The following is a 17,085-nucleotide window of genomic DNA, read 5'->3' as shown; positions in this document are numbered from 1 at the left end:
ACGAAAGAACCCCTGGATTCTGCAGGTATTCCTACAATAAGTCGCCTTTCACGACGTGCAGTGAGATACAACATGTATATTCTCTCCTGCATTTGTCTTTTATCGATTAATTTATTTTAATCATTTGAAACAACACTCACCTATAAACCGTTACATTTGGTATTTATTGTCGATTGAACTTCTGGAATTCATCATTGTATGTATTCATTTTGCTGAGTAATTGAAATTTTTATCAACTTTATAAAAAGGAGCAATGTTATTTTGCTGTAGAAAAAGGAGTACAAGTGCGTGATGGTTACAAGCCTCTATTGTAACAAGGTCCTCAGCTGTGAATTTATCGGCCGAGGTTACTCGAACCATCAGTAATTAGTAAAAATTCAACGTGGAAAGATCCACGCGACAATGGCGTCTATTTAATCAGGAAAATAAGAAGTGTTTCCTCTCCATCACCTGGACAAGATAGACAAGTAAGTAACAGTAAACTTATTTCTCGCGACATGTCGAATTGTTTATTACAGTGTGAAGCACGACAAAATAGTCATAGTTATCACCCAGTAATGTTAAAATTACATCAATCTTTTTGTCGATAAGTAATGTCTTGATAAATTTGTAACATGAAAAAGTACGAAAATAAACTGTATAGATTTAGTTGACACAAACATCTCTATATTTTTCAGATTATTTCGATGAAAATTTGTCTTAAATTTTGAAAGGTGCATTTTTCACCATATGTTGATAAATATTTTAGTGCGGGGTAGGTTATACCTATTAATACATATCATATGCGTATCTAATTATATTTAAGATATATTGACCACGTTTGGACCAGTTAAACCAGCAGCCACATAAGGACACAGAACAATCATGAATAAACCAATACATGTACTGACAGTATTGTCCCTTGTTTACACCGGTACAGGTAAGATATAAAGAAGAATTTTAGGGGATATACATCATTGGTTTTTGTGTATTGTGACGTCACGAATATTGTGTTTATGTATCACGTACATTTGTACACGAGGCAGTTTTTATCAGTCTCGTTGTTTCCTTTTACATCACCGTAGGTGAAGAATTATGAATAATAATAAGTAGGTCAGATAATTGACTTCAGTCATTCATACTTTATGAGTATTGCTGAATGACCTGTCTGTAGGTGCGAATATGTTACTGTCAATCAAGCTGTCAAAACACCGGAATCAGATTAAAGCTGATAATGTCTCCTAACGGCTCAACAGATGATATAGATTGGTAACAAGAGGTTGGTACAACACTTTTACACAATAGAGAATTTACACATGACTGTTAATTCGCATGCCTTTGCGGCCTTGGAAGTACATGTTTTTTTCCGTCGATGATAAGAAATCATCTTTTTTGATATCGCAATTGTATTACTAAACAAAAAAAGAGAAGATTGAATAGAAAACAAAAGACATAGTGCCTATGGTAAACTGTGTTTGATATGCCATAGAAGGCAGATCTCTCCACGTGATCAGAAAATGTTTTCTTGTAAGTTAAACTTGACACGAATTGCAATCTCACAAAAACAGTGGCATCGAATGCCTTTGTTTACATATAATTGCTTTCCATTACAGCGATGTTCATTAGACTACGTGGAGGAAACGCTAACGAGGGGAGGGTGGAAGTTTCTCAGGATGGAGTCACGTGGGGTACTGTCTGCAACGATGGTTGGTCAGATTACAACGCACACGTGGTCTGCCGTGAGATGGGATACAAATGGGGAGCGGTGAATATTTCCCGTGTGATGTGTTTAATATGCTCCCCTGACAAGACCTTTTCGGTGTACCAAACTTTATAACCATGTAACCTTGACTGTGACCTTTGACTTACATTTGAAAAAAACTTAAACATGCGCCTTAACTATTGCACTGTAAGAGGTAGACTTTAATATTTTACATACATGTAGTTATGCCACTCGAGCGTAGACAATTTCCAGTAATTTCACAAGTGTGCATGCAATTAGCACATGGATTTCACAGTACGGTTTTAATATCCCGCTACAGAATTTTGTTGCCACTGGAGGCATACTGTTCAGAAACACATCTTGTTCATTCTTAAAATCTGAAGTTAAAACAATCTCTAGCTGTAAGATAAAACGATATATTCAAATTCTGTGGCTATGCATGGTTAATTGTATGTAACGCAAAACGTCCGTCTCCTGAACGTGACTTTTACGTCATCTAATTTGGTGCATCAGTACTCATTTACTTGTAACACACATCGAACCAGATTTGTTTATTTATTGCATTTTTTTGGAAAATAATTTTCCATCTTAAACATTTAAGACAAAATAAAACAATATAAAACAATATAAAACGAAACGAACTCTGTTTTCCTTGCAGGCAAAGAGGGCGCGCTACCTGTATGGAATTGGCACTGGTTCCATTTTCCTAGATGACGTCAAATGTAACGGACAGGAAACGACTCTGGCTAAGTGCCCGCATGCGCAATGGGGTGTGAACAATTGTGTTCATACTGAGGATGCGGCAGTCACGTGTCACAACGATATTAGTAAGATCTAATTTACATATATTTTACACTGCATAGCCATTCTAAACTGTCGGTAATACGGAAAACTCTAAGTTTGTTTTCTTATTAATAAAGAAAAACAACTTATCATAAGGATCTTTATTTGAAAATCCTAGCGACAAGATATCATACAGAATGGTGACATTATGTTTTCATCTCTTTCAATCCCAAATGGAAACTTTTAGAACCAAATTACAATTGATCATTTTTACAACGGACACCTCTGTATTCACTGATAAGGCATTTTCTTGGTGAGTTTTATCATAATCCTGATTCCTTGCAGTTCGACTGGAGAATGGTGGTTCTAATCACGGGATAGTGTACGTTCTGGATGACGACAAGACATGGGGAGTACAGTGTGGGGACGGCTTCGACCGGAACGCCGCTGCTGTTGTCTGCCGAGAACTTGGATATCAATTTGGCCGTGACCTTCCAATAGGGACCTACGGCAAAGTTGAGAACGTACACACCAAATATGTTCAGGGAAATATTTTATGTTCGGGATCGGAGACCACCATCAGACAATGTACGTCTTCAAACACGTGCAGCCAAAACCCGTACAACTATGGAGCCGTGGTCTGCTCAAATATGCCAATAACAGGAAGTAAGTTTTCTAAAAACAAGAAAATACCAACATGCTAACATAATCATAATCCAAACTCAAATTAGATAAAACTAGGACAAAATATAAACAAACGATAGCTTTACAATATTTACACTGAAACTCCTGTAAGGATAATAAGACCAGGTGTACTGAGAGAGTAGGCGTCTTCGTCGACGACACCCGCTATGTAAACATTGGTCAGTCCAAGTAAGTTATGTCGCGTGTATACGCCAGGTTTCACTATCTTATCCACAATATGATTATATTTGATATGTAATGCATTTTAAAATTAGAACTCCTGATTTTTGTCTTATTGTTTCGAAAATGGTCCAACTACTTATGAAAGACAATTGTCGGTAGTCAAGAATACAAATGAATGTATATGAACACATCAGAAAAATAACGACTTAGCTCCAGTAATGAAACCGTAATTATACCTCAGGTACTTAAAGTTACTTACCTTGTGTTGTGGTGAATCAAATCCTCGTCTTTATTGTGTTAAATAGCATTTGATCACATGTATTGCGTGTTTTGTTTGCAGTCTTCAGTATGTTTATTTGTTTAAACATATTTCATTGCCGTTGAGCAAAAGGATAGGGCACAAGTTACCATACCATTATTAACGTCCTTTCCTTTAGAAGAAAAACATATACATATACACATATCAAGATGGCTCAAAATAATTATATACATTTTATTTTTAATTAAGATAGAAAGATATGTAAGTATGCGCTTAACGCATGTTTTACGTTTGACAAAAATCAGCAGAATAATGCCTCTGAATTTGGCTTGTTTCGGCCATTTATTTACATCGGCAGAATGCCTTCATGTTTTTCCCCAGGTGATTCAATAAGGCTGGTTTCGGGGTTGGTGATGACCGAAACAGAAGGAATCTGGGGCAGTGTTTGTGGCTCAACTTGGGACGATAAAGACGCTATGGTCGCCTGCAGACAGTTAGGGTATCCTGGTAAGTGGTCCAGTTTCGTTAGAAAACACATATATGTATGGGGTTCTGTACAGAAAATTCCACACATTATTTGGTAATAAGCCAAAATAATCGTAAAATTGTGTCAAAAGTCCTAACTAATGAACAATCAAAGTGTTTCAGGTCAACTATTTTAAACACAGTGACCACTGTTTGGACATAACTTTTCTCTGGTAAATTAGATGTCGAGGTGTCCTAATTTTCCGTATAAGTGACAAACTATTTGTGAAATCAGTCACCATTACAAAGGCGAATAAGTTTCATCGATGGAGTCACTTTTGTTATAATGCATTAATACCAATCTCAGGTGGAGTAGCATATTCCGTTGCCAGCAATTCCAGCATGAGTCCTTTTCTCTATGGATCTGTGAACTGCTTGGGAACAGAAAGGTCTCTAAGCGAATGTAACCGACAGGGTCAGGCTTGTGTGTACACAGACAAAAACGTGAAGGTCGCCGGAGTGCTTTGTTACGAACATCAAGGTCAGTATTTAACGTCGCCAGGATGTTCTGTTTCCACCATTAAAACCAGTATTTAATGTCAAGGTTCATATGTTACAAAGTCGAGGTCAGTACTTAAAGTCAAGGTCAACGGTGTCAAGGTCGCCAGGTATCATGCGTCAAGATGTAATAGTGTGTACACGTTTTTTTTATTGTTAATTTGTTTCAGTTGTAACACACATTTCCATTTATTTCCATTCTAAGTTTGTGTTCATTTGATGACATAACGCAAACGGATTTTCTTTCATTTTCGTCTTCAAAGGTAAACAAGAATGATTATGTCTTTGGACTTTAAGTCAGCCGAGGAAAAAAATAGAAAAAAGCCAGTGAAATGAACAATAGGTGGCTGTGAGGTCACTACTCATCCATTAAGAAGAATCCTTCAGAAACCTACGGTTTCGCTAACTCGTCGCCCAATAGCCTCAGCTCGTCTTGTTTTATTTCCAGCTCTGCTTTCAATAACATGCTTCAATTCCATCAGTCGTAATGTCGCTTCTCAGGCTTGCCCGTTTATAATTGAAACTCACAAACACGTTTAAAGAATGACTTGATTGGTTTTTATAGAACTGTAACGGGTCAAAGTCAGATGTTTCCGCTGGGCATTGGTTTGGCGAATTTCTCTTACAGTATTAATTCTGAAGTATTGAAGTAAATCAAGTCCGTGTTTTGTGTAGTTGTATTTTACTCATTTTGCTTCTATTGACTGAAACACCGATATTTTTTTCATAAAGCCAGAAAGTCCCTCTAGATGTATAAAATGAACAGAATTGTTGTCCACACTTCCTGTCTCTGTAGTAATGATACCACGCTGTATTAAGACACATTGATTCTACCACGCTGTATTAAGACGCATTGATTTTACCACGCTGTATTAAGACACATTGATTCTACCACGCTTTTTAAGACGCATTGATTCTACCACGCTGTATTAAGACACATTGATTCTACCACGCTGTATTAAGACACGTTGATTCTACCATGCTGTGTGAAGACACATTGATTCTAACACGCTGTATTAAGACGCATTGATTATACCACGCTGTATTAAGACGCATTGATTCTACCACGCTGTATTAAGACACATTGATTCTACCACGCTGTATTAAGACGCATTAATTCTACCACACTGTATTAAGACACCCTGATTCTACCACGCTGTATTAAGACGCATTGATTCTACCACGCTGTATTAAGACACACTGATTCTACCACGCTGTATTAAGACACATTGATTCTACCACGCTGTATTAAGACGCATTGATTTTACCACGCTGTATTAATGACGTGTCATATCACACATTGTTCTCTATGGCACTTATCATTTGACTTTCAGTTAATTAACACGTATCAGATGCTTGATTACATAAACAATTAAGTGTCCATTATCAAATCCAAATGTTCCAGCTCCAGTGCTTCGACTTATAGAGGAGAGTCCACGCGTCGGTCGACTAGAGATAGAAATAGACGGACGGAAAGGAGGTATATGTGACACGGATTGGGACGTCGTCGATGCAAGGGTGGCCTGTCAGCAGCTTGGATATGCAGACGGAGACAACATCCGGTAAACCAATCATAATAGAATAAACATACAAGATTCAAAAGATTGTCTTTAAAAGGGCGTTACGTCACTGAAACAATTCAAATTCCAAAAAAAAAAAAAACTAAATGGCACACTTTTTATTATACACTAATACGTTAGTCACAGTCTAAAGATCCCAAAATATCTTAAACTTTTCATTCGACAACAAAGTTCGACCCTGTCTGCGAGTTAAACTTTGAGGAGTACGTAACTAGTTAACAATAAGTTGCGAGTGTAGTGGTATGGGATTCGTTGGAAGAAATTGTTCGTAATAACGCGGAAGCCTGAGTCGACTTCGAGAAAAACAGAGCCGACTGGGTGCAGACTTCGAGAAAAAGGGATTAGTGAGTGACAGGAAAGTCAAATCAGCATCGATCAAGTCTGTCATAGATGGAAGATGTCAAACAGAGCCGACTGGGTGCAGACGAAAATTAAAGGTAGACATCAGGTTGACTTGTGGTCCGTGTTACACTCGCATCCATTCAGTGACAAACTTTACTGTTCCAATCTGTCACAGCTGCCAGATAAAATGATGATGTATGTGCTCTAAAGCTAAGTTGTAAGTCAAATACTACAAAGATTCTTTATTATCAAAGATTTCGGAACAGTCAATAAATAAAACTTTATTAAAGAAAAATGAAATAAATTGATGTTAGAATGTCGGAGAGTGTTGATACACTAGAATTCACCTGACTACTTCATCGCGTTTAAGCTATCTATGAGGATAACATGCACATATGCTATGTCGAACCATTGGATAAGTCGAATATTTGTGCCGTCGACTTGGACTCGTGGTAGACATGACGAGGGAGTTTAACCATGTGTATCAGACATTAACAAACTCTACAAGTGTTTGCTACATTCGCCTTATATTTCATAAATTGTATCTTTGTTAAAAAAAATAACTGTTGTACACTTTGAAATTATATTAAATATTTATCGGTGGCTGTCTTCAGTGTTCAATCAACAGTTTAAGTTCAGATTAATCTTTGTTTTGATTGTTTGTTTTTTTTTCTTCAAATTTTCAACAATACAAAGGAATATCAATTTTGAAATATACGAAGTAGAAAAGGAAAGGAATAACGAGATGGGACTGTGATAAATCAAGAAAAGTATGACCATATTTATAAACTCTCGGACACTTTACATGTAGTAGATCATTTAGTCAACAGTTTTTAACGTCATTACGGCTTTTGCTTTTTATATATAAGTTAAACATTTACTTCTTTCCACGATGATGGAAATATTCATTGTAACAAGGAAGTGTGAAAACATAGATATGTGTAAAAATGACTGAGCTAGTGATGTCGAGGTTCCTTGTGCACTTTGGGAATGATACGATATCCTAACCCTACTGCTACATCTTCAACAGCTTTCAAATGAAGCAAGGCATTCTTAACAGCCTATCCAAGGCATTATCACGACAGTAACAAAAAGGAAAACCAGAAATATTCAAAGACGAATTTTTATCAGAGTCGGAAAACCAAGATCCTGTAAATGCTGAAGTACTACGTTCTTATAGTTCGATAAACATAATATCTAGTTTCGGACGTAAACTATTTTACGTTCAAGCGGGACGAGTGATGTGTAAATGATACTGAGGAGATTGCCGGGGAGTTAGCGATTGGAGGAAAGGGACCGGGATTAGTTTCTATTTCAACACAGATTTCGTGAATACTCCATTTTGCGAACAGACCTGTTTTAACCTATTTGAGAATGCATGATTTCGCAAATGGGAACATACACAATGATTTGAGCGATGATCGCCCTGTAACAATGTTTTATTCTGACGTGAAGTATGATCGTTGCAAGTTTGATGTACACTTAACTTATAAAACAATGGGCAAAAATACTTCATGATTCACATACAGCACAACAAAAACTTAAATATCGTTCAATATACTTCAATATCGAGTTTGAAAAGGGCGTGTAATATATTAGAATAGCATGCGGAAAAAATTGTTGACTTGCATGCATTTAAGTAATATTACAAGAGGACATGATCATAACATGAGTAGGACCAGTTTGGGAACAGCACAAACTGTATATAGTCTGAGCAATACAAATACAAAAGTATTTTTATATTCGGGGTTTCCATTGAAGATACCATGTATTACAGTTTTAACTTGATTTTTATTTCACAATGTCTTCATTAGAATTGTGTTATTGCTCTCCAATTCAGGGGACTGGCAGCGCCTTACAACACCACGTTTATGACAAATGTACAATGTGCTAAGGGCGAGAGAAGTGTTTTCGAATGTAAAAATGATGGCTGGAAAAACGATGGCTACATTTCTGCTTGCGCCGGTGGTAAAAACTTTGCCGGAGTAGAGTGTTATGAACACGGTATGTATAACAGCTAACCCTCTCTCTCACCAATCATTTGTATGTTCCGCTTTAGTTTTTGTTTCCTCTGTTTTTGTATCCCCGGATCGATAATCGCGGGACATATCTTTTTTTTAATGTTTCCGTGTATCTAGATGATGTAAAATTGAGATTTCTTCTCCAGCATTCCTTGCTTCTACGCAATCCAGCGCCATTGGTACGACCGGAAGTGTCTTGGTATTTCATAGAGAACGATGGTACCATGTTTGTGACCAGGAGTTTGGGACTAAGGACGCCGAAATGGTTTGTAAAGAATTAGGGTTCCCTGTCGGAGTTCCACTTATCAGTGAGCCTCTGACAGTTGACAACAAATTCAGAATATTCTTCCTCCAGATGAACTGTTCAGACACGTCCACAAGTTTAAGGAATTGTCAGCTTACCGAGACAACAAACTGCAGATCGAGAGTGCCTCCATACTTTCCTGCTGCCTATGCATCTGTTCTATGTCTTCGTGCAAATGCTGTACCGGGTAGGTTTTAAAGACAAGTCTAAAAACTAAACATCAAATCATATTATGATGTTCTCCGGAACAAAATCTTACCTGAGCTGTTAAATACGTAGTAATATTTAAAACAAAACCTTATGGTCACATGTTTCGCGACTTCTTATAAACACAAAACTGCTCACTTTGATCTACGTTTCGAATCGAGAAGGTGAATTGGGTGTAGTATATGCTATTCACTGTGGGTGATAAGCATTTCCGGTACAGAATCCCCATCATACACTGATAAGCATTTCCGGTACGGAATCCCCATCATACATTGTAGTTATCTAAAGATATTCACTGTGGGTGATAAGCATTTCCGGTACGGAATCCCCATCATACACTGATAAGCATTTCCGGTACGGAATCCCCATCATACACTGATAAGCATTTCCGGTACGGAATCCCCATCATACATTGTAGTTATCTAAAGATATTCACTGTGGGTGATAAGCATTTCCGGTACGGAATCCCCACCATACATTGATAAGCATTTCCAGTACAGGATCCCCATTATACATCTTAAGATATTCAATTACAGAACAACACTGAAGAATACATAGTGTAGCATTCTCTTTATCACTTGACAAGGACCCATTATTAAAACCAACTGAAAACTTATAGACGTTAACAATTAACAGTAAATGTGCCAGTGACGCTGATAAACCGTCCAGGTGACTTTTTTTATCTATTTTATGAGTAAACATTTTGAAATAAAGTATTATGTAAAAAACTAAACAGAAACGTCGATTTCTTTTTTTTAATGAAAACTATAGATTTCAATAACTACTCGTATATTTTTCAGTTAAGTTTCAATGTTTCCTTCTCATCATATCGTGGAATATTTCTAACTTTTCATTATAATATATGTACATACATACCCGATAAACATGTGAACTGTCGATGGACAATGTCAGTAGATAAGGTGCTTCACTGATCCATGTTTCAAAGTCACGTGACATGTGTATGGAAAGTGTATGTAAATAAGGTGTTTCACTGTTTCTTGTTTCAAAGTGATGTTTCTTTCTTTTAGATGTACAGGTACATCCCCCAACCACGTTTCCCGTCAGTCCAGTCATACAGATGTATGGTATCAATGGAACAGTGTGTGCTAATGGCTGGGATTACAAAGACGCGCGTGTTTACTGTCGTCAGTTTGGTTACCGAATGGGATTTGGAATACCAACGTCAACAACACAAGGAGCTAACCTTAACAATCCAGTTGTGTGGATGACAAACGTTGGATGTATCGGATGGGAGACCGACTTCCGTCAGTGCATTCGTTCATCCGTCCTAGACAAGACAAAGGCCACAGGCGCGTGTGCTGGTGGAATGGCTTCTGTCTACTGTATTTGAGTTATTGTCAGCTTTGGCTGTTATGATTAATAAAAATAAACAATGATATTTGTCTTCAATTTAGATATTGATCGTACAAACAGAGTCATCCCAATGGTTCTTCCCAAAATCCTGTCATTCCTTCCTGAGCAAGTTGTTCAAATAACGAATTTCGTAATTTTCCTATTTGGGCCCTGCCCCACAGACCTTTGGAACAGGTGAGCTAAAAAATGCATCCAAGTATGTTTCAAGTACACCAGTGATGACAGTAACCATAGGAATGAATGTAAAGACAAACCTTGTAAAAAGGGTTTGTTTATCATCCCTAGTTTTACATAATTGTTTAATTTTATCAATCTGTGAGTTGAAATACTGAAAGATGAATATAAAGTACACATTACTTTAAACATCAATAAATATGATTGGTTAAATTTATCAAATCATCTTTATTTCACACAATCTTTTCCATCCATACCTAAATGCCATAACATCACATTATCAACACGTTCTGCTATATAGTTATAGTATATCATATACATATCAACAGTTCCATAGGAAACTGCAAATATTTCACATTCCAACTTCACAAGATAAAATTAAGGACTGATGAATTTTCCACTGAAATCTCCAAGATCTGTGAATGCTTATAACCTTCTAAGTCACATGAGAAGAATTTGATTTTTTTTCTCTTACAAAGTCACATACATGTAGTCACAGCTTTAAAAATCTGACCTGCTCCCTTACATGGCTTTGACCTACAGAGTTGGACCTAGAAACACACAGACTGATTTCTCTGACAAATCTACAACAATACTCAAGCCCTTGACATGCAACTCTGCGATGAATTCTTTTTCATATATAGGATAAACCTTTTTAATTATTTGAGACTTTTTATGAAGACCATCTACATTGATGACCCATGGGTCAAAGTTCATTTTCATAACATTGGCTATGTTCCATGATCTATATATATATTGTCAAAATTTTCACTGATTAAACTAAATTGGTAAATAATGTTCTTGAACAGTACAATGTCTTTCTACTGAAGTGTTGTAGAAAACAATATGAATGAAGTAAATTATTTCATAGAACAAAAGTTATGTTTGGATCCCAACAATACCAAGGAAACCTTAACAAAACACACACAAAGTCGTTTGGCAGTGAAGTTTTGTCCTAGTTATCATGGTGTGGTGCTTTCTTCATCCATCAGTTGGATTCATCTGTCAAAAAAATGCTAAATCTATCACACATCTTCTTCTTCATCATTGCCCTCCAAGTGTGTACTGGACTCAGATATCGATGATGACTTTTTTGTGGCTCTATGTGCTTCTAAGTAAGTGAGGGGATGGATAGGCAGACAACCACTTAACCCTGTAACAGGAAACAAATAGGTGGTACAATAGGTGTAACAAGTAATTCTGGGTTCACCAGGCAGAGTTAAAAGGCCTAGAATATGTGGTACAATAAGTGTAACAAGTAATTCTGGGTTCTACAGGCAGAGTTAAAAGGCCTAGAATATGTGGTACAATAGGTGTAACAAGTTATTCTGGGTTCACCAGGCAGAGTTAAAAGGCCTAGAATATGTGGTACAATAGGTGTAACAAGTTATTCTGGGTTCACCAGGCAGAGTTAAAAGGCCTAGAATATGTGGTACAATAAGTGTAACAAGTAATTCTTGGTTCTACAGGCAGAGTTAAAAGGCCTAGAATATGTGGTCAGTTAGTATTATTCTCATTGTCATGCTGTGCCTAAAATTTGTGTCATGATCACTACGTTACTGTTTATTACAAATTTTAAAGGAAATCAGATAGATTTCATGCAAGACTGCTGAATTTTTCGTACTTCATCATACAGGCATTACACTTAGCTATCGTGATCTTGTGATTTATATATGTAAAACAGTCTGTCAGATGGGACTTAAATTCACATGATAAAGATCCTTCTGTGTTTTTTCCCCCAAACACTGCCAGCCTAAAGGTAGGGTTAGATAAACAAAAGAGTTATTAAGTAATTTTGATGGACTTCCAAAATACTATCAACATATGAAAACTTTTTATTGTAGGATTCCCTTCCTCTCAGTCATTTACCAGTCCTCTTGCTGTGAAGTGCCAAGTGTTAGACTAGGGCTACAACTATGCCAAAGGGTTGTCTACTAAATTATAGTTTAAGAACAGGTCAGGTAGCATTGACGACCCCTATCTATCTCATGTCTGTGTCCCACTCTCTTCCAATGCTTCATTTTTTTTCCCTTTCTACTTATTTTCCTAGCTTTTCTCATCCGTTGAAAGGCCAAAAGGCCATAATAGTGGACGTAAAACCTGTTAAATATTTATATACATAAACGTGGAACACGACTAAAATAACATCAAATTTATCATAAGGGAAGGGCAACACTTGATGATTTTCTTCTGCTCATTTGGGAATATGCCTTTTTATCTCAATTTGGGAAATAATGATCACTTGTGAAAGACATTTTAAGGAGTTTTGGGAATTTGCCTTTTTTGACTCCACTGAACCCCCTGAAAAAAGCCCTGCTTTAACTCAAGTAGAGGAGGACATAGAGGAGTAGAGTGGACATTTAATACACAATACCTTGGTCTTACCTAATAATTTAGCTGCAGTTTTTGTAATCTTTGGTTTTTGACAAAGAACATCATTTATTTTAGCCATGTTAAGTGAAACCATTTGTTCATTGTTGGTATTTAGCATGGGGTCGTAGGTTCCTAGCTGAGCGATAGGTCTAGCATTTCTTGGACTTCTGTTGCGTGCCAGAACAATATGGAAGAATGGTCTGTTTGTACAGCCATGTAATGCCAGTCTGATCACCAGAAATTTACTCTTGTCCACCAATCTTGGCATCTGAAAGTAAAAAATATTTCTTAAAATCAGCACCTTTGTACTTAATTTTAATCATTGAAACCCAAGTTTTATGTTCAATGAATGTAGTCTTGATTTTTAGCAAAACACTGAAAGTTTGCCATGTAATCTATAAATATTATTTTAAAAGCTTAGTAACTGGTTTCAACACTGAAAAAAACCCCTTAAAAACATAAAAGAGATCCCAGAGGGATCTTGGTGCCCACCATTGTTTGATCTTTATTTGTTCTTTAAAAGTTGGATCTTTTCCCTTCTTTCATCTCTTCTCCTCTGTTGTTGCTTTTAAGGATATGAAATTTAAACATTCCTTTGCAGAAATAGCAATAATAATATTTCACTGCCAAATCCAAGATGGTCACCTCTCAGCCCCGTTTTTGTGATGGGAACTTTCACTGGTGAACATGTGCTTAAACTGATAAAGTCACATGACATTCATTAAAGATATTCACATCACCATTACCAATTTTTCTCATTTTTTTTAAACTTTGAACACATTAAAACCCAAGATTCTAGAATTTAAGAATTATACCGGATGCCACTATAGTATGATTTGTAATAGACAACAAAATTTGAGGTATTTCTCTTCTATTCTTTCTGAACATCTCTTTTATTTCTTTCTAATGACTGCATCAGTTTCAGCCTTCCATTGAGCAATTTTCCTTTGAGGAAAGCTTTGGGTTCTTAAATTATGACTACAAAATCTTATCAACTAAAATCGGTTTCATTAGCGTTTACAAAACATATTTGTGAAAGTTAAGATTATAAACCAAGTAATTACCTCTTTGTCATAATAAAGAATGTCTTTGTCTTATCTTATCAGAAATGTGTAGTGAAGGATTATTATGCTGTGACCAAGTACACTTGCTTACAGTCTGTACTCTGCATACTGCTTGCAATACAGAGTTGGGGCCTCAGCTTGTGTCAGCTGGCACAGGCACAATGTAACAGCAGAACATGAGAGAAAACTTTATTCACATTACCTGGCCATGGTCTGTGCCTAATATTGTGTAACGAGAAAATTAATACCAGAGACACTCACATGTTATATATCTATGATAAAAGTCATATAATGATTATGGGCTGAATTCTATCTTGTAATTGACATTATTCCTTATTAAATCAACATGCAATAACACGATGCTGCTCCCAAGTGTGATACATCTACACCTGTAGGTAATTTAAGAAAAATGATCTCTCTGCAACTCAACTAATTTACAATTATCAACATAAAACTTGGTGTAATGATGTATTGTAATCATTATAAAAATACATTATTTCATGTCACCAACTTATTTTCGAGCTATAGTGTCTGAAGACACATCACGATTAACCATGGCATTTGCGGTAGGAATAAGCCACGAAAAGAACCGAAAAGGAGTAGTAATGATGAAAAGGGGTACTTTTAGGGCATTTCCCCACGAATGGGACATTGTTTCCTTTTTATTACCATACACAGAGCACATCTTCGTAGTTGCAGCGAAATTCTATATTGTATGGGTTTAATTCTCTACTTTTAAAAGTCATAACAATGTCTTTCGGCGGAGAATCGGATTGGCTCCGACAGTCGTGTTCCAAAAAAGGGATGATAATTGTCATAAGTAAATTTGTCACAATGTGATGTTATTACATTTAGTAAGCATAAAACTTGTATCACTTGTTAATAACAACAAATATGTCACATGTTGCTTTGTATTTATCAAAACAAGTTATTTACGGGCCGGTTTAGTGTTGGGGGCCAGAGTAATTAAAACATAGAAATGGAACCGGACAAAGCAAGTCTGGATGATCATAGTCCCATGTATATCACCATTAATCATGCTTTTCATTATCATTTATTTTGGAATTTTACACGATGTGTTCTACAGAGTTTTATATGGACTTTGTATGAAACGTACCAAGCTGTCGTTCTTGATAAAGTAAAATTGTCACAACTATGTCGTTTTTTATGTATGAAATTGACATTTCATATAACCATGTACTATAATCATATTTAGTGCATATCTTTTGATGTCATTTCCTTCATTTAGTATTTGAAGATACGTAATTGAAGATGCCGCCTGCGAGTGTGATACACAATATACCGAGCCGCCGATGATGGAGGAGTATGCATGCATGACACTGTTTTGAAACATAGCGGGTACGTGAAAGCTAAGGTCATTGACAAATCTGTTGGTGGTGACATTCCACAGTCATCACACTTAAAATGTTTGCATATGGGATGCTCGATAACGTACATAAAGCATTTGTGTAATTACCTTCAAAGTGGATTGTATTAATGCAGGTCAATATCGGCTAATTGCAATAAGTTGCCACACATATCCCCATGTGAATTTCAAAGCATGCTAAACACACAGATGAAAGCGTTCATGACACACAGAGCTATAAGTGCAGTGCAACAAATTTCGATCCGGAAATTGTACAAAATATCCGGAATATTTCAACATTCCCCGAAACATCTTTCCTACGTTTCGACGTTGAACAAGCTTCTGGAATGAAATAAATAAATAACTGTTTTTATCTTGTCTGCAGTGACAGAAGTTTTTCCATTGATTTGTTAGGTAAACATTACTGTTGAAAATAATAGTAATAATAATGACAATAATAACTGCAGTGGGGAGTGGATGAAGAGAGAGTATAGTACCTGGAAGTCAGCAGTCGGAGCACAATGACTGATCACCAGTGTGGACCCACCCTCCAGAGACTGTTCTAAGTTAGGGGTTGAAACATTCAGTGAAGAATGGACTCTGACCACTCCAATGAATCGACAGTGCTAACTACCACCAGTGGCATCTTTAAAATGTAATGATAATAATAATGATGATAATGGGTATACTTAATCATGTACATCAACCATAGGAACGAAACAAGACTGAGGTAGTTTTTACCTCTCTCGTAATAGTATTACAAAATCTCACAATTGGCCTTATCCATATACATTGTATATGTCCAGGTGGTGTAGGCAGTTCGGCGGTTGAATTGTCAAATTTCTTGGCTAGGCAATTTGGAGCCAAAAATCTTCGAGTTCAAGGCCTGGATAGGCACAAGTCAATAATTGCCTTCATTAGTCAGTTGTGTTACCATGTTAAAATATTAATTAATTCACACAATGCATAATATACAGTAATGTATGTTGATCTGAAGGTTTCATATTTGAATTTCCTGTCGAAATTGTACCCATGTTTATCGTTTGAATGTTTATTCAGGTGCTTATTTCCAACACTATTAAGGGCTGGCATTCTGACGTTCATCACTTTTCTTCATCAAGAATGTTTTCAGTTCCAACATAATAAAGAATAAAGAATTTGTTTTGTTCCCTATTTGGCCCCAGCCCTCTAGTCCCAATGGACCTATATCCATTGGTCATACAAAATTGATCCCTTTTTCCCCCAAGCAAGTCTCACACCATGTTGGGACATAATCCAGGCATTCAAATATAAGAAAAAGATAGATTTTAAAGAACTTGATAGATTTTCCCTATTAGGCCCGCCCATCTGGCCCTAGGGGGCCGAGCCCCTCCATTTATACAAAACAGATTTTCCTTCACTTAAGCATGCTCCAGACCAATTTTGGACAATATCCTGCAATTCATAAAGAACACGAAAAATTTAAAAGATTTGACAGACTTTCCACAAAATTGGTTCCTTTTCCCCCAAAGATGCTTCAGGCCAAAATTGATTAAAATCCGCTCAGTCGTTCATGAATAGTTACAATATATAGTAAAAATTAACACACGACGGAAGCCCCGGTATCCCTATATCTCACTTGGCCCTTCGGTGCAGGTGAGCTAAAA

The 17,085-nt window shown here is 36.6% G+C and overlaps 2 protein-coding genes across 2 annotated transcripts; one reads left to right on the top strand and one right to left on the bottom strand.

The window, feature by feature from the left end:
• The first annotated feature begins 415 nt into the window (after nt 1–415).
• LOC132552100 (deleted in malignant brain tumors 1 protein-like) lies at nt 416–10,439 on the top strand. The gene is made up of 11 exons (XM_060216244.1): nt 416–467; nt 806–919; nt 1,593–1,744; nt 2,361–2,529; nt 2,831–3,151; nt 3,993–4,118; nt 4,444–4,617; nt 6,040–6,196; nt 8,397–8,560; nt 8,724–9,068; nt 10,117–10,439. Exons 2-11 carry the CDS (start codon nt 865–867, stop codon nt 10,437–10,439), a joined length of 1,986 nt encoding a protein of 661 aa, XP_060072227.1. The 5' UTR covers nt 416–467; nt 806–864.
• A 405-nt stretch (nt 10,440–10,844) lies between these two features.
• LOC132552084 (small ribosomal subunit protein bS16m-like) lies at nt 10,845–15,644 on the bottom strand. Its single transcript, XM_060216224.1, has 3 exons — nt 15,551–15,644; nt 13,022–13,277; nt 10,845–11,789 (listed from the first exon to the last, which is right to left on the bottom strand). The coding sequence occupies exons 2-3, from the start codon at nt 13,275–13,277 to the stop codon at nt 11,662–11,664; spliced, it is 384 nt and encodes a 127-aa protein (XP_060072207.1). The 5' UTR covers nt 15,551–15,644; the 3' UTR covers nt 10,845–11,661.
• Between the last annotated feature and the right edge of the window lie 1,441 nt (nt 15,645–17,085).

The sequence above is a fragment of the Ylistrum balloti genome, unplaced genomic scaffold (genome assembly GCF_031769215.1).
Source record: "Ylistrum balloti isolate Yb309-2 unplaced genomic scaffold, AGI_CSIRO_Ybal_v1 Utg370236, whole genome shotgun sequence".
Taxonomy (NCBI): Eukaryota; Metazoa; Mollusca; class Bivalvia; order Pectinida; family Pectinidae; genus Ylistrum; species Ylistrum balloti.
This window is presented reverse-complemented; position numbering and strand designations above follow the sequence as displayed.

Excerpts from the sequence above, each read along its gene's own strand:
- LOC132552084 (XM_060216224.1), bottom strand. The coding sequence starts at position 13,277 with ATGCCAAGATTGGTGGACAAGAGTAAATTTCTGGTGATCAGACTGGCA. Across the intron at positions 11,790-13,021 it reads AACTGCAGCTAAATTATTAG|GGTTAAGTGGTTGTCTGCCT; the intron begins GTAAGACCAAGG and ends TTCCTGTTACAG.
- LOC132552100 (XM_060216244.1), top strand. The coding sequence starts at position 865 with ATGAATAAACCAATACATGTACTGACAGTATTGTCCCTTGTTTACACC. Across the intron at positions 920-1,592 it reads CCTTGTTTACACCGGTACAG|CGATGTTCATTAGACTACGT; the intron begins GTAAGATATAAA and ends TTTCCATTACAG. Across the intron at positions 1,745-2,360 it reads TGGGATACAAATGGGGAGCG|GCAAAGAGGGCGCGCTACCT; the intron begins GTGAATATTTCC and ends TTTTCCTTGCAG.